Source organism: Phyllobates terribilis, unplaced genomic scaffold (genome assembly GCF_046119375.1).
Source record: "Phyllobates terribilis strain yellow unplaced genomic scaffold, ASM4611937v1 Scaffold_8__6_contigs__length_399053987, whole genome shotgun sequence".
NCBI classification, from domain to species: Eukaryota; Metazoa; Chordata; class Amphibia; order Anura; family Dendrobatidae; genus Phyllobates; species Phyllobates terribilis.
Genome location: NW_027362768.1, coordinates 178,147,981 through 178,174,467, shown reverse-complemented (window position 1 = coordinate 178,174,467; position 26,487 = coordinate 178,147,981). Strand labels below are relative to the sequence as shown.

At 42.8% G+C, this 26,487-nt stretch overlaps 1 protein-coding gene across 2 annotated transcripts; it reads left to right on the top strand.

The window, feature by feature from the left end:
• The first annotated feature begins 524 nt into the window (after positions 1 to 524).
• Positions 525 to 23,744, top strand: SLC35D1 (solute carrier family 35 member D1). Of its 2 annotated transcripts, none has more exons than XM_073643856.1 (12): positions 525 to 745; positions 8,094 to 8,127; positions 8,208 to 8,294; positions 10,900 to 10,967; positions 11,938 to 12,009; positions 13,143 to 13,211; positions 13,491 to 13,593; positions 14,523 to 14,615; positions 15,381 to 15,448; positions 16,679 to 16,757; positions 16,848 to 16,930; positions 22,959 to 23,744. In XM_073643856.1, the coding sequence occupies exons 1-12, from the start codon at positions 546 to 548 to the stop codon at positions 23,065 to 23,067; spliced, it is 1,065 nt and encodes a 354-aa protein (XP_073499957.1). In that variant the 5' UTR covers positions 525 to 545; the 3' UTR covers positions 23,068 to 23,744. The 2 variants fall into 2 exon arrangements, with proteins under 2 accessions (XP_073499957.1, XP_073499958.1); XM_073643857.1 differs by lacking the exon at positions 525 to 745 and adding an exon at positions 6,580 to 7,045.
• Positions 23,745 to 26,487: the final 2,743 nt, after the last annotated feature.

Genomic DNA, 26,487 nt, shown 5'->3' with positions numbered 1-26,487 from the left:
TTCGCTTTTTTTTTCCCAACATTTTGCAGCACTTGGAATTTTTTTCCTTTTTATTCAGTAAATCTTATGGTAAAATGAATGGTGTCCTTCAATGTAAACCGAGATAAAAAAAAAAAGTTATGGCTCTTGGAAAAAGGGCAAGAATAGATTTGAATGCAAAAAAAAAAAAAATGAATAATTGCAGGTGAAATGAGCTATTAAAAAAAGTTACAATGATCAGGAATTTGTGGACATGCTGGGACTTGTGGTTCCATCACAGTCACGTGCTGCAGCACCTCATTCCTCCTGGTAACATGCTGGCAGCAAGTCTTCAGAACTGGGCGGAGCTGACTAAATGCTAATATAAACACGCCTATTTCTTGAAATGACCCGTTACGCCCCGCCCATATTCATTTCCATTTCACCACCGCCCCCTGTTCTGCCCCGCCCACCTCGTCTTACCGCCTTCACTAGTTTGGGCTTTCAGCGTTCTATCCCCGCCCATCCCAGCCTCATCCTCCACAGACTATTGGTTCCTTGCAGTAAGTCACGCCCCCATCTGAACCATGGCGGAAGTAAGCAGACGTCAGCATGCCCGGGTTAAAGGAGCTGCCTTCCCGGAGCCCCCCGCACACAGGGATGAGGAAGGTCTGGGGATGGCGGCCGAAACGATGACCGTGTTTATAAAGCTGCTGGCGGCCGCCTTCTACGGCTTCAGCTCCTTCCTGATCGTCGTGGTAAATAAGAATGTGCTGAGCGGCCGCAGGTATGGAGGCTCCGGGGACAGAGTCCAGTGTGCGGGGCGGAGGGAGGAGGAGGAGGAGGAGGAGGAGGAGGAGGCGGCGGCGGCGGCGGCGGCGGCGGCGGCGGCGGCTGCTGCCGGGACTGAGTGCAATCAATGAGCTGAGAGTCTGATACATTGTATCCTGCAGTATCGTGTACAGGGCTAATACAGCCATATACTACTTCTGTACTGTAACTTACAGTATCATGTACAGGAGCTTAATAGAACTGTGTAATCCACTACTGTATCTCTATCCTGCACTATAATGTACAGGAGTGTTATAATAATACATGTGACCGGTGCTGTAGCTGTATCCTGCAGTATAATGTACAGGAGTGTTATAATAATACATGTCACCGGTGCTGTAGCTGTATCCTGCACTATAATGTACAGGAGTGTTATAATAATACATGTCACCGGTGCTGTAGCTGTATCCTGCAGTATAATGTACAGGAGTGTTATAATAATACATGTGACCAGTGCTGTAGCTGTATCCTGCAGTATAATGTACAGGAGTGTTATGATAATACATGTGACCGGTGCTGTAGCTGTATCCTGCACTATAATGTACAGGAGTGTTATAATAATACATGTGACCGGTGCTGTAGCTGTATCCTGCAGTATAATGTACAGGAGTGTTATAATAATACATGTCACCGGTGCTGTAGCTGTATCCTGCACTATAATGTACAGGAGTGTTATAATAATACATGTCACCGGTGCTGTAGCTGTATCCTGCAGTATAATGTACAGGAGTGTTATAATAATACATGTGACCAGTGCTGTAGCTGTATCCTGCAGTATAATGTACAGGAGTGTTATGATAATACATGTGACCGGTGCTGTAGCTGTATCCTGCACTATAATGTACAGGAGTGTTATAATAATACATGTCACCGGTGCTGTAGCTGTATCCTGCAGTATAATGTACAGGAGTGTTATAATAATACATGTCACCGGTGCTGTAGCTGTATCCTGCACTATAATGTACAGGAGTGTTATAATAATACATGTGACCGGTGCTGTAGCTGTATCCTGCAGTATAATGTACAGGAGTGTTATGATAATACATGTGACCGGTGCTGTAGCTGTATCCTGCACTATAATGTACAGGAGTGTTATAATAATACATGTCACCGGTGCTGTAGCTGTATCCTGCACTATAATGTACAGGAGTGTTATAATAATACATGTCACCGGTGCTGTAGCTGTATCCTGCACTATAATGTACAGGAGTGTTATAATAATACATGTCACCGGTGCTGTAGCTGTATCCTGCACTATAATGTACAGGAGTGTTATGATAATACATGTCACCGGTGCTGTAGCTGTATCCTGCAGTATAATGTACAGGAGTGTTATGATAATACATGTGACCGGTGCTGTAGCTGTATCCTGCAGTATAATGTACAGGAGTGTTATGATAATACATGTCACCGGTGCTGTAGCTGTATCCTGCACTATAATGTACAGGAGTGTTATGATAATACATGTGACCGGTGCTGTAGCTGTATCCTGCACTATAATGTACAGGAGTGTTATGATAATACATGTGACCGGTGCTGTAGCTGTATCCTGCACTATAATGTACAGGAGTGTTATAATAATACATGTGACCGGTGCTGTAGCTGTATCCTGCAGTATAATGTACAGGAGTGTTATGATAATACATGTCACCGGTGCTGTAGCTGTATCCTGCAGTATAATGTACAGGAGTGTTATAATAATACATGTCACCGGTGCTGTAGCTGTATCCTGCAGTATAATGTACAGGAGTGTTATAATAATACATGTCACCGGTGCTGTAGCTGCATCCTGCAGTATAATGTACAGGAGTGTTATAATAATACATGTGACCGGTGCTGTAGCTGTATCCTGCAGTATAATGTACAGGAGTGTTATAATAATACATGTCACCGGTGCTGTAGCTGTATCCTGCAGTATAATGTACAGGAGTGTTATAATAATACATGTCACCGGTGCTGTAGCTGTATCCTGCAGTATAATGTACAGGAGTGTTATAATAATACATGTGACCAGTGCTGTAGCTGTATCCTGCAGTATAATGTACAGGAGTGTTATGATAATACATGTCACCGGTGCTGTAGCTGTATCCTGCACTATAATGTACAGGAGTGTTATAATAATACATGTCACCGGTGCTGTAGCTGTATCCTGCAGTATAATGTACAGGAGTGTTATGATAATACATGTGACCGGTGCTGTAGCTGTATCCTGCAGTATAATGTACAGGAGTGTTATAATAATACATGTCACCGGTGCTGTAGCTGTATCCTGCACTATAATGTACAGGAGTGTTATAATAATACATGTCACCGGTGCTGTAGCTGTATCCTGCAGTATAATGTACAGGAGTGTTATAATAATACATGTGACCAGTGCTGTAGCTGTATCCTGCAGTATAATGTACAGGAGTGTTATGATAATACATGTCACCGGTGCTGTAGCTGTATCCTGCAGTATAATGTACAGGAGTGTTATGATAATACATGTCACCGGTGCTGTAGCTGTATCCTGCAGTATAATGTACAGGAGTGTTATGATAATACATGTCACCGGTGCTGTAGCTGTATCCTGCAGTATAATGTACAGGAGTGTTATGATAATACATGTCACCGGTGCTGTAGCTGTATCCTGCAGTATAATGTACAGGAGTGTTATGATAATACATGTGACCGATGCTGTATCTGTATCCTGCACTATAAAGTACAGGAGTGAGAGCCATACATTGCATCTGGTCCTGCAGTATAATGTACAGATCTGATACAGCCATATAATACTTCTGTACGGTACGGTGTCTTACAGTATAATGTACATGGTCTTAATAAAACCACGTAAAATACTACTGTATCTGTATCCTGCAGCGTAATGCACAGGAGTGAGAGCCATACATTGCATCTGCTACTGTAACTGTAGCTTGCAGTATAATGTACAGGAGTGTTATAATAATACATGTGACTGATACTGTATCTGTACCTTGAAGTCTAATGTACAGGAGTGATATAAATATGTCTACTGTAACTGTATCCTGGGATATAATGTATAGGTCTGATACAGCCATATAATACTTCTGTACTGTTACAGTATAATGTACAGGAGCTTAATATAACCATGTAATCTACTACTGTATCTATATCCTGTGGTATAATGTACAGGAGTGATACATTATTTGTATCACACTTGTACATTATACTGCAGGATTCAGATACATTAGTAGGTGTATTATATATATTTATATATGAATCCTGCAGTATAATGTACAAGAGTGTTTATAATACATGTGACCAGTACTCTATCTGTATCCTGGGATAAAATGTACAGGAATGGTCTAACCATACAGTGCATCTAGTACTGTATCTTTATCTTGGGATGGCTGTATCTGTGTACTGGGGTATAATGTATTTGCAAGTGGTACTGTATCTGTATCCTGCTGTATAATGTGCAGGAGTGGTATAACCATATAATGCATCTGGTTCTGTATCCTACAATTTAGTTTACAGGAGTGACATAACCATATAATGCATCAAGTACTGTATCTTTATCCTGGGGTACAATCTACAGGAGTGGTATAATTGACTGGTACTGTATCAGTAGCCTGCAGTATAATGTACAGGAGTGATATAACCATATAATATCTGACTGATGCTGTAATGCTGTATTTATTGTTACATTTTTATATTTGACACCGTTACAATGTGTCGCTGTTACTATTTTCTGTAGTGAGGACCTTGGATTAACTCCATGCTTCCCTGCTATAATTAGGCTCATCCTAGAGGCTTTAAATACCCCGAGGCTAACCCTTTTAACCCCGTGATGTACATAAAATAATGCATCGCACAACTTTTGTGTGCGACTGGTGCATGTTGGATGCAAAAAATGTTGCTTCCGGCAGTCACTTTGACTGTGACCCAAGTGAATTCTGGGAACATAGCCTTTCCTGATGTGCTGAGGTGTAATAACAGCTTGTTATAATAATTGAGCTTGATTTTTTATTATATGCCTACTAATGTGCCAGTGAAATAACTCCCAAATCCTAGTTAATGTTTTGCTGTAATGTCCCTAAGTGAGACTTTTTATTCTTTTATATGCTTCTATTGATGGATGGTAGGAGTGGTAGTCAGTGCGATGATCCGGTTCAGCATTTATATGGCTTAGTAATAATAGTGTAGATTGGAGCGACGGCTGGAGTGTCTTTGATTGTGCGTTGTTTAGTTTTCGGATGTCTGCAGGAAGGGGGCGCTCTGCTGAGCGATCAGTGATTGCTACCACTTTACTATTACGAGATGACTTGTACTTCTAGGAATTTTGCAGGAATGCTATAAACTGCAGATATTGTTGCTGCGGGTTTGATACCCTGTGTCAGATCAGTCCTGTACTCAGGTTTACAGGTCTCATGTGTAATTGACCATGTGGTCTTAATCTGTTCCCCCTCCAGGATCTGGGAATATTATTACAGGATCACCGCTGCTTGCAGTTTTCCTGGGGCTTTAGGGGTCGTGTTGTGAACACATTGTAACGTGTACTACAGAAGTGCGAGATTTAGTACATTTCCTTTTGTTACAGTAGTCGCTTAACTTTCATCTTGACACAAATGTTCGCTGCTTATTGTCTAGAATTGCAATAATATAAAAATTTGTAGGCATCTGATCTGCAAACGACATTTTCTTTATGGAAAGGACACAACCGCTGATGGGTGCAGGCGACTGCCGCCTGGATAAAGGGATTGAATGCAGTCCCTGATGCTGGGGAAGTCCTCATTGGGATGCTGCTTCCCCTCAAGTGATGATCCACTTAGATTGAGATCCAAATTTTTAGGAAGCAATGACTTCTCCTTTCACTAGAGATTTGAGGTTTATGACGGAAAGGCACGATGTATTTGCTGGTGAATGATCTTGGTGTATACAAGTCTTATTCACTGCAACATTGTAACATGTGGGGGCCAATTCTTGTAGCCCCCAAATTTCAGAGTCTTTGCCACTGTTATCTTGATTGTATTAAGCCATCGGGTTGCTGGTCTTCCTCTTCGCCTTGTTCCTTCTATTCTTCCGACCATTACATCTTACATTACATGATGACACAAAGCTAGGAGGGATATCTAATACTAGAAAGGAGAGAGCGAGAGGATTCAAAAAGATCTAAATGAACTAGAACTGTGGATAGCAACTAACAGAATATTTTTTAACAAGGAGAAATGCAAAGTCCTACATCTGGGCAAGAAAAATGGGAAAAAAAAAAAAAAAAAAAAAATACAGAATGGGAGGAATAGAGCTAAGCAACAGCAAGTGTGAAGAAGACTTGGGTATACTAATAGATCACAGACTGCACATGAGTCAACAGTGTGATGCAGCAGCAAAAAGCAAACACAATTCTGGGTTGCATTAACAGAAACCTAAGGCTATGTTCACACATGTTATGTTTTTCAGCATTTTTTGCTGCAGATTTTTATGCAAATTTTCAGCTGCTTTTTGCAGTACCAGCAAAGTCTATGGAAAAAAAACAGAATTCTCTGTTCACACATCTTTATTTTTTTGTTGCGGATTTTGTACCTTGGTTGGGTTTTTGGAAAATAGAGCATGTCACTTCTTTCAGCATTTTTTCACCCATAAGAAGTAATGGGTGGTGAAAAAAAAACGCTGAAAAAATGCACCAAAATTTGCATCTGCATTTTTTATGGCAAAATGGAAGGGGGTTGTTTTTTTTCACAGAACTTTATGTACATGCATAAATAGAGACAGGAGGACGGTGAAAAAAACGCATTAAAAAAATGCACAGCTGATTTCCTGCCAGAGATCAGTTTTGCTGCAGATTGGTGACATAAAAAAACCCAACATGTGTGAACATAAAGAGTAAAGATCACGTGAAGGAATTATCCCCCTCTACTCCTCCTTGGTCAGACCTCATCTGGATTACTGTGTTCGGTTCTGGGCACCGCATCTTAAGAAAGACATGAAGAAACTGGCACAAGTTCAGAGAAGAGCAACCAGGATAGTTTGCAGTCCGCTCACCATGTCCTATGAGGAACGGTTAAAGGATCTGGGAATGTTTAGCTGCAAAAGAGAAGACTGAGAGGAGACTTAATAGCTGTCTACAAATATGTCAAGGGCTGTCACATTGTAGAAGGATCATCTTTATTCTCATTTGCACAAGGAAAGACTAGAAGCAATGGGATGAAACTGAAAGGGAGAAGATACAGATTAGATATTAGAGAACTTTTTGACAGTTAGGGTGATTAATGAGTGGAACAGGCGGCCACGAGAGGTGGTGAGTTCCCCTTCAATGGACGTCTTCACACAGAGGCCGGACAGACACCTGTCTGAGATGGTTTAGTGAATCCTGCATTGAGCCGGGGGTTGGACCAGATGACCCTGGAGGTCCCTTCCAACTCTACCATTTTAGGATTCTATGTCTGACTTTATTTGTTCCAAGATTGATTTTTGTTCTTCTTGCTATTCATGGTATTGCTAACATCCTTCTCTAGCACCACATCTCGAAAGGCGTCCATTCTTCTTCTGTCTCGTTTCTTTATTATCCAGGTTTCGCATCCATATGTTACTACAGAAAAGACCAAACTCTGTACGATCTGTCTTCAAATTAAGGAACGTTTCACCGGTGATGAAGACCTTGTCCCGTGACTTCATTGTTTGTGTAGATTTGTTATTCTGCATTTAAAGAGGATCAGTCACCGGGTCAGAAGTGTCCAGTTTTTTATCTGATTTTTTTACTCCCGCCATTCCTGTAAGTATTTATTTATTTATTTATTTTAAATCCGCCATACGGCTCCAGTGATATGGGCCTTTTTTATTTAGTGTTGATTTTTATGGTCTTTCCAAAGGGGCGAGAATCGCAGGGTAATTATGCAGAGCTGTCTGAAGACAAGCCCCTGAGGATCCGGTGAATCACGCCCTCTTGATAAAGACCGTAAAAAGAAGCACTTTATAAAAAGATCTTGATCCCTGGAAGCATATGGCGGATTTAAAAGAAAAAAAAAAAAATTCTCATGGGTGCAGCGGGAATAAATGAGCAAAAACTGCAACTTCTGACCCGGTGACTGGTCCTCTCTTAGTAGAGCCAGTCACGCAGCTTTCCAGATGAGCAGTATTTTTCCCATCTTGTTACAAAGAAGATGTCTCCAGGATTTCTATTACCTCAAATAGCATCTGATCCCGAGCACATTCCTGACCCGCAGACTTGCACACTCATGTTACAGCCGTAATTATCTGTGTACAGCAGATGTGATGTAGCTGCACCGAGTGTGCGCCGTGCCGGGTGATCGCAGCAGGGAATAATGGCGCTCTGTTCTGTCTTGCAGGTTTCCCTCCTCATTATGTGTTGGACTTGGCCAGGTCAGTAAGAAGCCTTCGGTTGTGCTTCCTCCTCGCTGTGACGTCACGGTGCTAACACTGAGCGTTCTTGTTCCCCGCAGATGCTGGCGACGGTGGTCGTGCTCTGGGTGGGAAAGGCTCTGAGGGTGGTGCATTTTCCAGATATCGACAGGCACATACCTCGCAAGGTAAACCACACCAGTAATTATTATTACACCCCGTGCACGGAGTACACACAGAACTTTTTATTTTGCAATGATCCGACCTATGCAACTTTTTTTAAGCAGCTGCTAAATCTATGGTTCTGTGGCTTATAATAGTGCAGTAGCGTAATAAGACGACCAGCTGATATCAGATATCCATGGATATAAAATCAAGATCTCCGCACTGGAAGTGTATGACCTAAAGTATCGGGGAACATTCTGCACCATAGTTGCCTTTTTCTTTGCATGATGGATGATAACGGAGAACAATAGATGCATTAATCTGCACAGTAAATGCAGATAAACAGTGGGTTTGGCAATGATTACAGAGGTGCTCTGTTTTCCTAATCTATGTGGGGTGGGGTACATATGGACCAGATCTGAGATGTGGCACAATATGTTGTAGGAAAAATCCTAATTGCTACTAAGGCGACATCTGGCGATAGGAAATCCCTATATCTTTATTTAATGGAGAGTTTGCTCACTGCAGACCCCACTTCTATCTATTAAGGCCGAGGTCTGCTCTCTCAGCTGCGCACTGACTCCCTGTCGCTCCATTATAACATTACTGATCACAGGCATCCAGCCAGGTATGGTGGGCCGTAGACCCTATAATGTCAGAAGATGCCGCTATGATTGGTTTGATCAGCCAGCAAATATCTTGTGCCATCTTAATTAAAAACAAACTCTGCTTTATTCACCCTCCCCAGGTCCAGCACTTAGTCTCTATCGCTGCTCCCGGTGTCTTATTGTCCGCAGTGTAATCATCTCCTCAACAGCGCTGCAGACAATCATTGAGCTCAGCACCTCTGCCCGGGTTGACAGCACAAGCCGCTGAGCTCACTGATCGACTGCAGCGCCGTCGACGTGCAGACAATAACAAACGCCAAGAGCAGCGACTGAGACTCTGTACTGGACCCAGTGAGGGTGGGTAACACTTTTTTTTTTTTTTAAACAAACTGAATCTGGGGAGAGGGTTTTTTCTTAAATTAGAAAACCCCTTTAACACTTTTTATCATGGAGTCTTCTGCTGTGTAAGAAAAGGCTTTCCCAACAAGTCAATGTCCTTGGGATAAGATCACCTGCCCCTTGAAGGGTAACTCCACTGTTTTGACATGTTATAGCCCCTGTCTAACGGTCCTTTCACATTGCGTTCTGGAACCCGTTCTTTGGGGCTTATGTCCGAACCCCCTCGCAAAACGCGCTGGTCGGGCCATAGACTATAATGGTGCGAACGTGCGCTATGCTTTGCATCGTTTTTGGGCATTTACGCCTATTGAAGGGGGACACTCAGTCTTGTAGACTGGTAGGGACCCCCCTAAATCTATTTCCTCTGGAATGTGATAAATTCAGGTCTTGCCTTATGTACATTTCTACGTGGAGCCCATTGTCTGCGGAGGGTGTGAGGGGCGCCCCCTGCAGAGCACAACACCGGCTGTTCTGCATACAAAAGAAGATGTCACAATGGAGATATTCACCCCCCACCTTGCATTTAATAGGAGACTTTTCTGCTTTTATTCTGCGCATTGGAGGTGACGGACATTATTATTCCATTGCTGATCAATCTGATGGTTTCTGCTTGTTCAATTGTGGTGAAAACGACTCCCAGCAGGATGTCGAGGAGATGCTGGGAGTTACAGTTTCACTGGAGGATGGAGATCAGCTCCACCACATAGTTAACCCCTTTCACTCCAGTACACACTGACAGCAGATCAGGTAGCTGTTGGGTAAATCTGCATAACTTTTTAGCAAAGTTCATATGTCTGGTATATAACATTCCTGTATGGGGTTCCTGGAGTTGTTACATTTCCACCTTCTCTGGAGCTGAATGCTCCGTTATCAGCTTTTTTGGGGGGCAGGTTAGAAGTTTACTGTTTTCTTCAATGGGATAAATGACTAATATTTCTGAAAATTCTCCTTGCTTCCATGATCTCCATGCTGTGACTGATTTGCTAAGTTTAGGTGTACTGCGCCTTTAAATAAGCATCTTTCAATCGGCGTTGTGATCAGATTACTTGTTACCAGATAACTTTCATTTTGATCACAAGTAATCTGCTGCCGATGATGCAAGCAGGAGGTAAATGTCACTGGTCAGGGGTCTGATTGTCTTAAAGGGGTTGTCCACTAATCAGACAACCCCTTCTGAATCCCTGTTTCCCCTCCCAGTAAAATAATAACACTTATACTCATCGGCACTGGCTCTCCTGGAGATTGCGTGACGTTGTGTCATGTGATCCATGCAGCCAAACAACGACCACTTCACTCTCTCCTTATTCGGCCAAATCAGACATCCGAAGGAAGCGACAGCTGCTGCTGCCCCTCACTTCCTCCGGATGTCATTTATGTCCGTAGGAGAGTGAAGCAGGCGATGATTGGCCTCAGGGATCACATGACATAACGTCATGCAATCCCCAGGAGAGCCAATGCCGACAACAGAGGTGAGTATAGGTGTTATTATTTTATAAAGGGGGGACATAGTGATTGAGAAGGGTTGTCAGAGTAGCGGACAACCCTTTAATTCTTCACTTTATGTTGCCTTATCAATGTGTTTTTTTTTAAATAATCTGTCTTTATTTATTTTTTATCCCAGACTTTTCCGCTACCTCTCCTGTACTTTGGAAATCAAATCACGGGACTGTTCAGCACAAAGGCGCTAAAGTAAGAGCGATACCTCTCATCTTACATGGGGCTGCTGGGACCAAAATAGATTTATTAGGGCTTAAATTGTGACCGCCTCCTCCTCCTCAAAAAAACAGCTAATTTAAATAAAAAGGAGCATTTTCTCAATCTACTTTATATGGCTTCTTCTTTTCTCTTTTTGCTTAATGCCATTTCTTAGGGTCTTGTCCACATGAGACAGAAATGCTGCCGACTTTACATCCAGATTTGAACACTGAAAATCCATAGTGGACGACCGTCAAAGCCACATTGATGGGATGTGAATATCCGTCTGTTGCAGGATTTTTTTGTTCTTGGATATTGACCTGCTGCACATTTCTGATCAGTTATCTATAGACTTTCTGTAGGTTTATCTGGCACTATCTAAGCGGAAACGAATGGGACCAGTGATCGTCTGAGCGCTTCTGTCCGTTTTTAGTGATCTGTGGGGGGCAGAGCAGCCGGAGCCCCATAAATCAAACTTTTAATATGAGCGAGGGACAAGTTGGGTGTATTTTTTTTTTTTTATTTATTTATTTTTTTTTTAGTTTATTTAGGCATTTGGCGGCGATTAGCTCTCTAACTAAAGTTGGCGCAGTTTCAGCCGTGTAGCGGAGCAGCGCTCTTTCCTGCACATTGTGTAAACCTTTATGGACACATGTTTGTAATTACATTGTAAAACGGATGCATCCAACGCTTTCCAGGAAATTGTAAATGAATACACAGATACATCCATGTCCAAGAGAATTTAGGCAGCCGTTTCAGATTAATTTGTCACTGAGCCCCCTCTGATCACTCTACTTTTCCTGGATCCTGAACGGTTTCAAACTTTGTCTAATGTTGCCTTTCCTTGAAGAATCCTGAACAAATAATATCCCTTTATATAAGTAAAAAAAACCTCAATACTTTCTGGCATGGATATGGCTGGTGGTCCCGCTTCAGATACTTATGTCTTCTCCTCTCTTCGCAGTCTCCCCATGTTTACTGTTCTCCGGCGCTTTTCCATCCTGTTTACAATGATGGCGGAAGGATTCTTACTCAAGTGAGTACCGGTCAGTGAAGGGGTTGTGTAAAATCAGAGGAATGAAGCTGAGATGGATATGTAGGTATATTGGGGCTGAAACTTTGTTGCAGATGACCACCGGTCGCCATCCTGGACTTGCCACTTCATACTATTGGCAAGTACTGGCGCAGTGCGGCGACTAGGAGGAAAAAGGTTAGTTCTGCCCATTTCTCGGCCACACGTGTATAGGCACCGCTTGAGATCCAGGTCTTGTAGGGTGTCAAGATCTGCCCCATTCCCTGAATTGTGGGTGAGCAAGCATTGGCCAATCCTCATTAAAGGGAACCGGTCATCAGGTTTTGCCTTTCCAAGCCATTGGTGAAAGTTCTAAAACTTTTTGCTACTTTTTTTTTTTTTTTTTGATCCTTTAATTGCAAGCAGATCCGTGGGTTCTGGCTCCTGTGCTCCTTCCCCTCACACCGATTGCTTAAAAAATAAAAAATTGCAAAAATTGAACATGCAGATGCCCCATCTGTGTGCGCTCCGTTTTTCTGAGCTGCAGACTTCTCGGGGAGTTTTATTGGGCAATGGATGGGTGTTTCCGAACACAGACTCCACTGATTTGCTTGCAGTTAAATATTAAAAAAGAAAAGAATTGGCGAATCTATTCCTTCCTAACAAGTCTCCTATTTCATTGTGGTAGCACCAAAAAAAATAAATACATAAAAATCTGAATTTGTCCCATGCTGTTTTCTAACAGTCCGATGGGCCCAAATCTGCCTTGTAAAATCGCTCTCCCGCCTATGATTGGCATGGATGACATCTTGTACGCTATCAACGCACTGAGCAAAGTCTCGTACCTGCCCATGCCGCAGAGCAAATTGCGCACTCCTAGGTACACAAATGTCACAAATTGACATAGAACAGCGCCTCCTGTGGTCTACATGTGACATTATCAGAGGTCATGAAGGATCCATTATAGAATACGTTGAGGATGAATTTATTTGTATAGATCTTAGCAAAAACTTTTATTCCTCAAATACACTCAGAAGACGCTGCCTCTCTCCTAGTTTTACAATGTTTGGCGACTAACTCTCTGTCCGGCCGTAAAGTTATCATAGGAATCTTATTTTCACATTCCTATAACTTTTTTTTTTGGGTTATTTCCACAGGAAAAAGTTTTCTCGCAGCATTCAGATGACAGTATTCGCTATGATAATCGGAGCCTTCATAGCTGCCAGGTACTTACTGTATGATTTATTACCAGTAAGATGGTAAAGGGGAACACTTAGAAATGACAACGTAACTTGGGACACCGCATGCATGACCAAGTCAGTCCAATATAGGTCTCCCAGTTTTGTTAAGCCATTTTAAAGGGGTTGTTCCTTCTTTCCTTTTTTTTTTTTTTTTTTTTTTTTTCTGCTGCTGATCAGCTGGGGCTCTGCAATTGGCTTTAATTGGCATGAAGAATAATTTTGGAAAATTGATTTATTATTTTTTTTACCCCACTTTCTATATAGTTCTGATCTGGCGTTCGACCTTGAAGGTTACATATTTATCCTGATCAATGACGTCCTAACGGCGGCCAATGGTGCATATGTGAAACAGAAGTTAGATTCCAAGGTAATATAAGAAATGCAAATAAATGTGGATGACTCGCGCATCATCGTCCTCATCAGCAGCTCAGGGATGATATTCGGCGCCCTTCCCTTTTTTTTTTTTTTTCGTACTATGGAGAAAGATATCCCTTTTACCCTACTTTTTTTGCACTCTTGGAAAGAGTAACGGTTGTTTTTCATTTTTTTTTTTCATAAATAAATGGTGCACAAGAAAATCAGAAACTATTTTATCAGAGAAATCTGCTTCTCTCGCCACCAATTCATTCTCTAAATTCTCAATTCACTGGAGAAATCGGTCTTCAGTGAACACAGACTTTCCCATTACTAAGAGATGACTGTTGGTTCTCATAGAGTTCTATGGAACTTGCAGAAGAATCTGCCTCTAGCTTTCTCCATAGAATTTTAAAAGCATCAAGTCCTATCTAAGTAACGGGGAGATCTGTCTTCATTGAATGCAGATTTTACCTGTGAGTTGAGAGTGACAGATCAGTCCCGGAGGAGATAGAAGCAGAGTTCTCTGATACAATATATTACAACGTTTCTTCCTTTCATGTGTGCTATTGATTTAGGAAATAAAATATTACACTAACCGTCACTCTTTAGCTTAATCTCATTCACATGTCGCCTGCAACATGGAAGTTATATGTGTTGATTTCGCCTTTTGTAGAGGAAAGAGTGAAACCTGCAGCAAAATCCGTATATAAAACGATTTTGCTGCAGATTTTAGGTGGAAAAATTGCTCCAGTTATGCAACATGTGATCCCATTCCCTGGGTGCATCCAGTTGGCTAAGGGGACTTGGCCCCAGGCCCATTTACTCATGTAAGCAGACCACCCCTAAAACTTAATATGAACTGCATTTCTGCATGATGGGAATTAATATTTTGCCACTAGAATATTACACTGAACGTGTTTTGTATTTTTGATATTACAGGAACTTGGAAAGTACGGTCTCTTGTACTACAATGCGTTATTCATGATTGTACCAACACTGGCTATTGCATATGTGACTGGTGACATCCAGAGGGTAAGACGGGGGGGGGGGATAAACCTTAATCCTGATTAGTCTGTAGGAAATGTGTTTTCTCGTTCCTCTATTGGGGTCTGCAGCAGGAGAAGATAAAAATAAATAAATAAAAAAAAAAAATTGTATCTTCCCTACAAGTCATTGATTCTCACAGCCTATTGCCCGGCAGCCATTATAAATGCGGGCAAGACACAGATCGTGTCTCTCCTGCTTCTGACATTTCCTCTCCAGCTCCCGTTTGTTTCAGTGTAGCTGCCGGAGAATGGCGGCTTTGTGTGTCAGGGTCAGGGGCTGCCGGGGGTCTGTGCCGTATACAGCCGCTGTGTATCAGGCTGCAGAACAAAGGACTTCTGTCTGGAGGTAAAAAGAGGGGAAAAAAACCCCAAACTGCTCCGCTCGGCCGTCTAATCTGCTCCTGAATGAAAACGGTGACAAATGTAATTACCGCTCCTCCTGTCACAGAATGATGTATGTTGTATTTGCTCAGAATATATATTCCCACAGGTTTAGCCTAATCTTGCAAATGGCTGGTGACCATCGCCTAGATGCAGTGGTGCCCTAGGCGATTTTATTAGGGTATGACCGGCGGGGCTGGAGGCTCCCGTCGGGTGAGCGGCGGGGCTGGAGGCTCCCGTCGGGTGAGCGGCGGGGCTGGAGGCTCCCGTCGGGTGAGCGGCGGGGCTGGAGGCTCCCGTCGGGTCACTCTTCTCCATAGGACTCTACATGTTCTGTAATCCTGTACTGACGTCTTGTATATTCCTGCAGGCCGTGGAATATGAAGACTGGAGTGATCCCATCTTTATCTTTCAGTTTACACTTTCCTGTGTAATGGGGTAAGTCTGCGGCTCTGTTATCACGTAGGTGTGTGTGATGGGTGGTAGAAATGAGTTTTTCCAGGACTATAATCCATCCACCGAATAGAGGTTAAATGTATGAGCATTGAGGGTCCAGCTGCTGAGGTCCCCACCAATCCCGAGAATAGAGGGCCGAAGTCCCCTGTGTGATGGAGAGGTAGCGAGCATGTGCGATTACCGCTCCTATGGACAGTGAATGGAGCAGAGGATGCACATGCTCAATATCTCTGCATTCATATGGGATACTTTTTAGGACCCCTTTTTTTCACACTCCTCAGGGCACCGCTGATCATGCATAGATTGCCTGCTATGTGAGTAAGTCTTATTGGACAAACCCTTCAATGAAGCGATTTTTGGAAATGCTACAATAACCAATTTAGAGAAAATTCAATTGTATTTCTTAATGTTGTGTTGTTTTTTTTTTTTTTTTTTGGGGGGGGGGGGGATTATAAAAACAAAACAGACAAATGTAGATGGTAACCCCCTGCACCTCATACGGATACATAGGAAAAACTGTATGCTATCATATATATTTTACAATACATTTTGTGTCACTGTCTCTACTGATTAGTTTAAGCTTGGGCTTTTTCATAAATCAGGCTTTTTTGGTACATGCCCTCTTAGTGCTTTTTATTCGGATAAATCAGACCCATTATTATCAATGTTCCTTTTCAATGACCAATTGTCCACAAAAGGAAAAAAAAGTCCATCTTTGATCCAGATCAAACTTGCCAATGCAAGTCAATGGTGACTCAGAAAAAAAACAAACATGGAAGCACACGGACGTCATCGGCATCTTTTGCATATTTTACAATTTAATGGGGATGAGGAGCCAAGAAAAGTAACAGATGCAATAAATATTGTAAGATCAAAAATGAGTCCACCATATTATCCCTACTGAAAATTGATGGCAGAACCCGACAGACGAATGGTACAATGCACATTTCTAATTAAATCGGCTACAAAGTTGTTTTTTCATGATTTGCGGGTCGTCTTTGCGGATTTTTTATTTTTTTTTGGCACGCGCAGCAGATTTCTTGCAAAATGTTCACTTTACCAATGGTAATGCGTATCATATAGCCCCATCTGCTGGCTGCTCCTGGCAACTGCTACTACACATTAAATTCCACTTCTTTTTTTTTTTTTTTTTTTTTTTTTTAATTTTATTTATTGATTTCCCAGCTGACAATCTACTTGCCTTATTTCCAGGTTTATCCTGATGTATTCCACAGTCTTGTGCACACATTATAATTCTGCGCTGACGACGACAATAGTAGGATGCATCAAAGTAAGTGTTAAGATTTTTGTTTTCTGTTCTTTGCTTATTATGTGTCACCTGCCATAATAAAATTAAATTCCTCTTCTTTTTTCCCTCCAGAATATCCTGATCACCTACATTGGAATGTTCTTCGGTGGGGATTACATCTTCTCGTGGACAAACTTCTTGGGGTTAAATATCAGGTACAGGAGCCAGTGTATTGTGTTCATATGATTTGTACATGCAATATATTGTATTTCTTCCACTTTTCTTTCTTTATTAATTTTATAATGTTCTTGGAGACATTTTCAGCATTGGAGTTAGTGCAGCGTATCGGTAAATATCCAGCACCGGGATGTTGCGTGGTGTCTGGGCCATACTATACTGTGACTGCAGGGATCGGAGACAACGCTCTTGTTTAACCCTTCAGTGGTATCACCTTCAAAAAGCTCTGATTTTTTTTTTTAAAGTGAAGATTGTTTTCCAGATAAAGCAACAGAAAAAAAAAAAAAAGTTTTCAATGTTCAACTGTAGTAAAACATGAAACAATCCCTATAAATTGGGTACTATTGTAATCACTCCGATCCGGAGAATAAAAAATGCCACATGGGGAAATATGTTAAAATCAAAACCCAAAGAACAGCAATTTTTTTTTTTCTCAATCTCCTAAAAATATTAAAGAGAAAATAAGTTTTACATTATATGCCTTTGATTTGATACCATTTAAAAAAATCCAGAAAGCCAGAGGCATGGCTCTCGGAAGACAGTAGTTTAAAAAAAAAAGTGTTTTTTTTTTATTTATTTATTTTTTTATATCCCCCCCCCCCCCCCCCTGTTTTTCATTAAGGATGACTGGAGCGGCCATGTGCTTGATCTACCAATGCTCCATTAAAAAGTGGCTATTCATATGCCCCGCTGTGGTGGTCCCAAGGGTCGGAACGCACAGCGATTGGGAAGTTACCCCCTATCACATAACTTCCCAGCTTAATAACCCTTTAAAGGAATGTGTGTTTAATCTGCTCGGACATATGTATAGGGGTATATGTACAGTTATATGAAAAAGTTTGGGCACCCCTATTAATCTTAAGCTTAATGTTTTATAAAAATTGGTGTTTTTGCAACAGCTATTTCAGTTTGATATATGTAATAACTGTTGGACACAGTAATGTTTCTGCCTTGAAATGAGGTTTATTGTACTAACAGAAAATGTGCAATCTGCATTCAAACTAAATTTGACAGGTGCATAAGTATGGGCACCTCACCAGAAAAGTGACATTAATATTTAGTGGATCCTCCTTTTGCAAAAATAACAGCCTCTAGTCGCTTCCTGTAGCTTTTAATGAGCTCCTGGATCCTGGATGAAGGTATTTTTGACCATTCCTCTTTACAAAACAATTCCAGTTCAGTTAAGTTTGATGGTCTCCGAGCATGGACAGCCCTCTTCAAATGATCCCACAGATGTTCAATGATATTCAGGTCTGGGGACTGGGATGGCCATTCCTGAACATTGTAATTGTTCCTCTGCATGAATGCCTGAGTAGATTTGGAGCGGTGTTTTGAATCATTGTCTTGCTGAAAGATCCATCCCCTGTGTAACTTCAACTTTATCATTGATTCTTGAACATTATTGTCAAGAATCTGCTGATACTGAGTGGAATCCATGCGTCCCTCAACTTTAACAAGATTCCCAGTGCCGGCATTGGCCACACAGCCCCAAAGCATGATGGAACCTCCACCAAATTTTACTGTGGGTAGCAAGTGTTTTTCTTGGAATGCTGTGTTTTTTTGCCGCCATGCATAACGCCTTTTTGTATGACCAAACAACTCAATCTTGGTATCATCAGTCCACAGGACCTTCTTCCAGAAAGAAATTGGCTTCTCCAAATGTGCTTTTGCATACATCAGCCGACTCTGTTTGTGGCGTGCTTGTAGAAACGGCTTCTTTCGCATCACTCTCCCATACAGCTTCTCCTTGTGCAAAGTGCGTTGTATAGTTGACTGATGCACAGTGACACCATCTGCAGCAAGTTGATGCTGCTGCTCTCTGGAGGTGGTCTGAGGATTGTCCTTGACTGATCTCACCATTCTTCTTCTCTGCCTTTCTGATGTTTTTCTTGGCCTGCCACTTCTGGCCTTAACAAGAACTGTCCCTGTGTCCTTCCATTTCCTTATTATGTTCCTCACAGTGGAAACTGACAGGTTAAATCGCTGTGACAGCTTTTTGTTTGCTTCCCCTGAACAACTATGTTGAATAATCTTTGTTTTCAGATCATTTGACAATTCTTTTGAGGAGCCCATGATGCCACTCTTCAGAGGAGATTCAAACAGAACAACTTGCAAGTGGCCACTTTAAGTAGCTTTTCTCATGATTGCATACACCTGGCTATGAAGTTCAAAGCTCAATGAGGTTACAAAACCAAAAAAAGGGCTTTAGTATGTCAGTAAAAAGTAGGTAGGAGTATTTAAAACAAGAAAATGATAAGGGTGCCCATACTTATGCACCTGTCAAATTTTGTTTGAATGCAAATTGCACATTTTCTGTTAGTATAATAAACCTCATTTCAAGGCAGAAACATTACTGTGTCCAACAGTTATTACATATATCAAACTGAAATAGCTGTTGCAAAAACACCAATTTTTATAAAACATTAAGCTTAAGATTAATAGGGGTGCCCAAACTTTTTCATATAACTGTATCTGCCCCCCAGCTCTCTGTATTGACTTTCTTCCGCAGCGTTGTTGGATACCTTTATTATTATTATTATTATTATTATTATTATTATTATTATTATATTTATTGTTATAGCGCCATTTGTTCCATGGCGCTTTACATGGGGTATACGTAGCAAAAACAATTACAATAAGCTTGAACATAACTTGACGGCGACTGGTACAGGTGGAGAGAGGACCCTGCCCGCAAGGGCTCACGGTCTACAAGGTATGGGTGGGGGATACAGTAGGTGAGGGTAGAGCTGGTTGTGCAGTGGTATGGTGGATTGAGGGTTGCTGCAGTTTGTCGGCTTGTTGGAAGGGGTGGGTCTTCAGGTTCCTTTTGAAGGTTTCCACGGTAGGCGAGAGTCTGATATGTTGGGGTAGAGAGTTCCAGAGTAGGGGGGATGCACGGGAGAAATCTTGTATGCGATTGTGGGAGGAGGAGATAAGAGGGGAATAGAGAAGGAGATCCTGTGAGGATCGGAGGTTGCGTGCAGGTAAGTACTGGGAGACTAGGTCAGAGATATATGGAGGAGACAGGTTGTGGATGGCTTTGTATGCCAGGGTTAGGGTTTTGAACTGCAGTCTCTGGGTAATGGGGAGCCACTGAAGGGATTGACATAGAGGAGAGGCCGGGGAATAGCGGGGGGACAGGTTGATTAGTCGGGCAGCAGAGTTTAGGATAGATTGGAGGAGTGCGAGAGTGTTAGAGGGGAGGCCACAGAGCAGGAGGTTGCAGTAGTCGAGGCGGGAGATGATGAGGGCGTGCACTAGTGTTTTCGTAGATTCGTGTTTGAGGAATGTGTGGATACGAGATATAGTTTTGAGTTTGTCGACAGGAAGTGGAAAGGGCTTGGATATGTGCTTTGAAGGAGAGATCAGAGTCCAGGGTTACCCCAAGGCAGCGAGCTTGATGGACTGGGGAGAGTGGGCAGCCATTGACGTTGATAGATCGGTCAGATGGGGGATATGAATGAGATGGTGGAAAGATGATGAATTCAGTTTTATGCATGTTAACTTTTAGAAATCTAGCAGAGAAGGATGAGATAGCGGACAGACATTGTGGGATTTTGGTTAGTAGGGAGGAGATGTCGGGTCCGGAGAGGTAGATCTGTGTGTCATCAGCATAGAGGTGATACTGACAGCTGTGAGACTCTATGGGCTGTCGCAGGCCAAAGATGTAGATGGAGAAGAGCAGAGTCCTAGGACTGAACCTTGGGGGGGCACCGACAGATAGGGGGCGAGATGAGGAGGTGGTGCGTGAGTGGTAGACACTGAATGTCCGGTCTGTTAGGTATGAGGAGATCCAAGATGGGGCCAAGTCTGTGATGCCGAGAGATGAGAGAGGCTGTAGTAAGAGGGAATGGTCCACTATGTCAAAGGCAGATGACAGGTCTAGGAGAAGGAGGACAGAGTAGTGTCGCTTGGATTTGGCGGTTAGTAGGTCATTGGTGACTTTAGTCAGGGCAGTTTCAGTAGAATGGTGCAGTCGGAAACCAGATTGGAGGCGGTCGAAGAGGGAGCAGGAGGAGAGGTGGGAGGACAGTTCAGAATGGACGTGTTGTTCCAGTAGTTTTGAGGCATAGGGGAGAAGTGATATGGGGCGGTAGCTAGACAGAGAGGATGGGTCAAGGGAGGGCTTTTTGAGGATGGGTGTGATCGAGGCATGTTTGAAGCATGAGGGGAAGACACCAGTTGTTAGTGACGGGTTGAAAAGGTGGGTTAGCGTTGTGATGAAGACTGTGGTGAGGTTAGGGATGAGGTGGGATGGGATTGGGTCAAGTTCACAGGTGATGAGGTGTGATGTAAAGAGGAAAGTTGATCTTCCGTAATGGTGGAGTAGCTGGTTTTGGTGGAGGAGGATTACGTAGGTGTGGGGAGGGGCTGTGGGGACTTTAGGCAAAAACTTTGTCTGATGGTGTCAATCTTCTGCTTGAACAATGAGGCAAAGACTTTGGCTGATAGGAGAGAGAGGAGGCACTGGGGGACAGAGGAGAGAATTGAAGGTGTTGAATAGTTGTTTGGGGTTGTGAGACAGGGAGGATATGAGAGATGAGAAGTATGTTTGTTTTGCTGCAGTGAGTGTGGACTTGTAGGTAATGAGAGACTGTTTGAATATGATGAAGTGCTCATTGGAGTGGGACCTTTTTCATCTACGGTCAGCAAACCTGGATGCCCGTCGCAGTTCTTTGGTTAGGCTGGTGTGGCAGGGTTGCCTGTTGCTTTGGTATGTGTGAGGGAGGCGACCATATTGAGAGCTGCTGCTGTTGTGGTGTTATGTAAAGTGGCAGCAACATCTGCATCATCTAAGGAACTGATGTCTGTAAGAGGGAAAAGGGATTCAGAGAGCGAGTGTAGGTCAAGGTGTTTGAGATTTCTGGGAGGGCATGCAAGTTTGTGAAGTGGGGATTGTTGCCCCGTGGAGGAGAGAGAAGAGAATGTGAGTAGGTTGTGGTCATAAAGAGGGAGAGGAGAGTTAGATAGGTTAGACAGAAAACAGAGGCCGGTGAAGATGAGGTACAGAGTGTGGCCATCTTTGTGAGTAGCTGCTTAAGACCATTGGGAAAGGCCGAAGGAGGAAGTTAGGGATAGAAGCTGAGAGAGAAGTGTCAATGGGGATGTTGAAGTCTGTCATGATAGTGGGGATGTCAGCGGAAAGGAAGTGAAATGGTCTAGGAAGGTGGTGGCTGGTCCTGGGGGCGGTAAATGACAGCCAGTTGGAGGGGGAGTAGATACGCACACAGTGCACCTCAACAGACTGGAGAGTAATGGAGGATGGCAGTGGGATTTGGGTGAAGGAGCAGTTATCTGACAGGAGAAAACCTACTCTTCCACCATGCTTGCCAATGGGGTGGAGGGTGTGGGAAAGGTGGAATTCACCGTACAAGAGTGCATCTGGAGAGGCCGTGTCAGAGGGGGTGAGCCAGGTTTTGGTGATGCCGAGGAAGGAAAGTTTGTTGGTGATGGAAAGATCATGGATGTAGGAAAGTTTGTTGCAGACAGAGCGAGCGTTCCATAGAGCTCCTGTTAGTGGGACTGGGAAAGCTTGGGCTGGGCGGATGTGTATGAGGTTAGGAGGGTTGTGAGCGTTTGTGACAGATCGTGGATAGGAGGTGGAAGTGACTGGGGATGTGGGGAGGAGGACCAGGATTTGGGGAGACATCGCCAGCAGTGAGGAGGAGCAGAGAAAGTGTTAGTAGGTGGGAGCAGGAGAGAGCATAAGATGGCTGTCTGTGCTTAGAGACACAGGATTGAATGTTGAGGAATAGCTCTGAGGAGGAGGTGAGATGAATGGGGAAGATGGAGGGAGAGATGAAGAGTTCATTGCTAGATGTAGGGGTGGTTGTAAAAAGTGAAGGATTATGGGGGTGAGAGTGAAAACAAAGACCAACATTGTTTACAGTGTCCAAGTATCCAGTTACCTTCAGTTCCCACCATATTGTGTGGCCATTCATATTTTAAGGGTCTATATAGTATGTGATGATGATGGTTTATTGTCCTGTTTTCCCTTCTCTCCAGTATTGCTGGCAGTCTGGTGTATTCCTACATCACCTTCTCAGAAGAACACATGAGCAAACCATTGGAGTCTATCAGTAAACTGGACAACAAGGGGAAGATCGCAGTGTGAGCGCCACCATCAGGTCCTCCCTGCCTTTGTCATGGGCGCCGCGTGCTCTGCATGTCAGACGTGAGCTCATGCGCACAGCTATTGCTAATTTGCACAATCGTTCTAATTGAAATGATGCCTTTTTTATAGATTTTAAACAGAACTGGTTTTGTTTTTTTTTTATTTGGCAAAACCTTGTATTTAATTCCGGAACTGAAAAATTAAGTATTTTTTTTACAAAACCGACCTATCAGTATATTTTATCCCCCAGGACTGAACTGGCCAGTGTCCTCACCTCAACCACATTTTTATCTTCTTACAATGGTGCCAGTATGGGGACTGATCCCTGTTGGAGCAGCCATGTTTTTAGGTACTTGACCGAAGTGCGGTTTATTATAACGGTTGCAGACAACTCTAATCTGATACCTTTTTAATATCCTGATCTGGATGGGACAAAGTTTGACACAATGTAGCAAATTCTTCATGATACATTGCAATTATTTTTTTTATTTTATTCCGAGCTGTGATGTTGTGGATCATGAGATACCCTGGTACATCTGCACCCGTTAAAAGTTGCTGTGACTGGCGGGGGCTGCAAGTTTTGGCATTCTATTGGCTAATTAGCTGGTTTGACTCTTGTCGTTCAGGATAGATGGCTCTCGTGGTGACAAAGTTCCCATTAGGTACGACCCCGGAGCTGATTACACACTTGTACGCCTGATTTGTTGCCCTCTAATTCAAAGGATACTTGCATTTCTTTGTGGGTGCAGGTGTACACCGCATCTAATAGATAATTTAAAAGATATGGACATCTTCTTTGGGTCTCTGAAAATGTAGCACTGTTTGCCTTCTGTAGCCTCTGGGTGGCGCTGTCTATTGCAGAATGAGTTAAAGGGGTGAGCTTACCGTCTGTGTTCAGGAGCACACCGTTCCCTGGCTTCTCGGCTACCTGCGCTCCTGAAGACCCAATGGCATGGCCGTGCCGCTTACCCAATCTGTGCGCACTCCCAGCTGCAAGCGGAGACCAGTTTGCCTCTACAGCATCGGAGACACTGATCCATCCAGCAAGTCCATGCTCCTCAGGAAACTGACCACCTATTAATAGACTTCAGAGGTGGCTGGTAACCTAGGTAATGACCATTAAAGAATATATTTCTTGAACAGAGAGTATTTTTAATAAGAGATGCATTTCAAGTTGCTTATTTTTTAGCAAGAACTTTTGCAATTTTACCAATTTAAAAAGATGAAACAATTGATGCCAGGACCCTGGTCCAGCAGCCATGCCAGCAGTCCACGGCCCCCGACGGGAACCCTGCGACCCTCCTCCTACCAGCCGGCATCATCCACGTCTTTTCTGATTAGTAATCCTGACACAACGCCATGTCTGCATTACACCACAATGCTGATGACCCGCCGGGCCCACAAATCAGGAGAGGCATCGGGGATGTAAGAAGGTAGTATGTGGTTCGCAGATCTCCTGTCCTGGGGCCATGGAATAATGACGTGAGGATCAGGGTCCTGCGAATCGATTCTCTCATGTCTAAAGACAACCCTTCTAACTGGGTATTAGTCGGTGAGCTCTTTCTAAAGGGAGCGTTTATAGCACTTATCTGTCTTCTTGGGAGCTCCTTTGCTAATTTACAACCTCTTGAAAGTTGAGCTAAAATTTGTGGCCAAGAATCAGCTGAGAGGAGCTCAAAACACCGGAGATAAGTGTCATAAACTCTCCTGTCAGAACAAGCTTGCTGACAGATTCTCAGTTAACTCATTCTGCAGCCAACTATGGGCAGGGCAACACAAAGGCTACAGCAGGCAAACCGTGCAAGTGCAAAAAATATTTTTAGCCAAAAATACATTCATTTAAGAGATGAGAAAAAATAAACAACAAAAGGGTGTCCATAGTCTTAAGAATCATGGGCTACGTCATGATGTTCTTTTACATACTGGGGGTGGGGGAAAGAAAAGTTTGGTTACTTTGGATGGGCCCTTGTTTTTCTATGAAGAAAAATCCACAGTTTTTGCTGCTAACGTTGGCGTCGGGCAGGGATCTCAAAGGGATATTAGTCTATCAGTGATTGACTCTGAGCGGTACACAAGCTCATTTAATGTCTTAAACCTTACTAGTTGGCCACACCCAGTTGTCACATGACTTTAAAAAAAGTTCCATAATAGAATGTGGAATGTTCTGAGAGTGTAAATGGCGCATGTGCCGCATCTCGTTGTTCCAGTGTTAGATGGCAGCTAAACAGAAGGTGAATGTCCACAAATTTGTTTTTTTTTTCTAATTAGGTCAAATTCGGAGTAGATTTATTTCCGAATATGTATTTCTAATGGTTGGAGACTTGTTTTCTTTTCTTGCCCAGTTCTGTGCTGCCATTTGTGGGATCCCCAATGTGAAGGACAACCGTTCCCATAATTCCTATTATGCAAACTGTTTGCCGCATTACCTTAAACCATGTAATAAAGCATTATTAGGGTATGTGCACACACGTTGTGTTTTGCTGCAGATTTTTATGTAAATTTTCAGCTGCGTCTGGCAATGACAACAAAGCCTATAAGAAACCAGAATTCGCTGTTCCCATATGTTGCTTTTTGTTTGCTGCGTATTTTCAGTGATCAGCAAAACGCTGAAAGAAGCGACATGTCACTAGTTTCAGCATTTTTTCACCCATAGGCAGTAATGGGGGAGTGAAAAAAAGCTGCAAAAACGCATCTGTGTATTTTGCTGCGTAATTGTAGCGTTTTTGATGGCAAAATAGAATGGGAGTCTTTTTTTTTTTTTTTTTTTTTTTTTTTTTTTTTTTTTTTCCACAGAACTTTGTGCATTACTATATAGAGACAGAAGGACAGTGAAAAGAAAAGCTGCAAAAACGCAACAAAAAACGCAGCTAAACCTGCGTTTTTGATGCAGCTCATCTCAAGTCAGAAAAGTTATCAGCAGATTTTGGTGCAGAAAAAACACTGGTGTGTGCACATACCCTTACTCACTCAGGTAGATGAGGATGAGCCTCTGCGCTTTCTTTTGTTAGCGGGGATCCCATCAATCACTAAAAAGAAAATGGAGTGCAGTTACCCCTTTAATCTACACAATGCAGAATACTTGGGACACTACCTGGAAAAGAAAACTCCAACCCCCCTTCCTCAATAAAAAAAAAAAATTATATTTTTATATTTAAACCATTTTTTTTTTTTTTTTTGCCCTAAAACAAAAGTTGTTTTAAAAGTTTGCCACTTTTACAAGTTATTAGTCCGAGACACGGGTGACTCTGCACAAATCTGTGCCATTGCTGGCTGTTATCTGTACCTTTTTTAAATGGGAACTAAACCCCCAAAATTAGCAGTTGTTGATTATGATGGCAGGATCAAGTGTAACTTTTGAGAATCCCTGTTCGACGCCTTGTGGTCAGGTTTCTGCAGGAGTTGTGGCTCTATGAGCGTGCC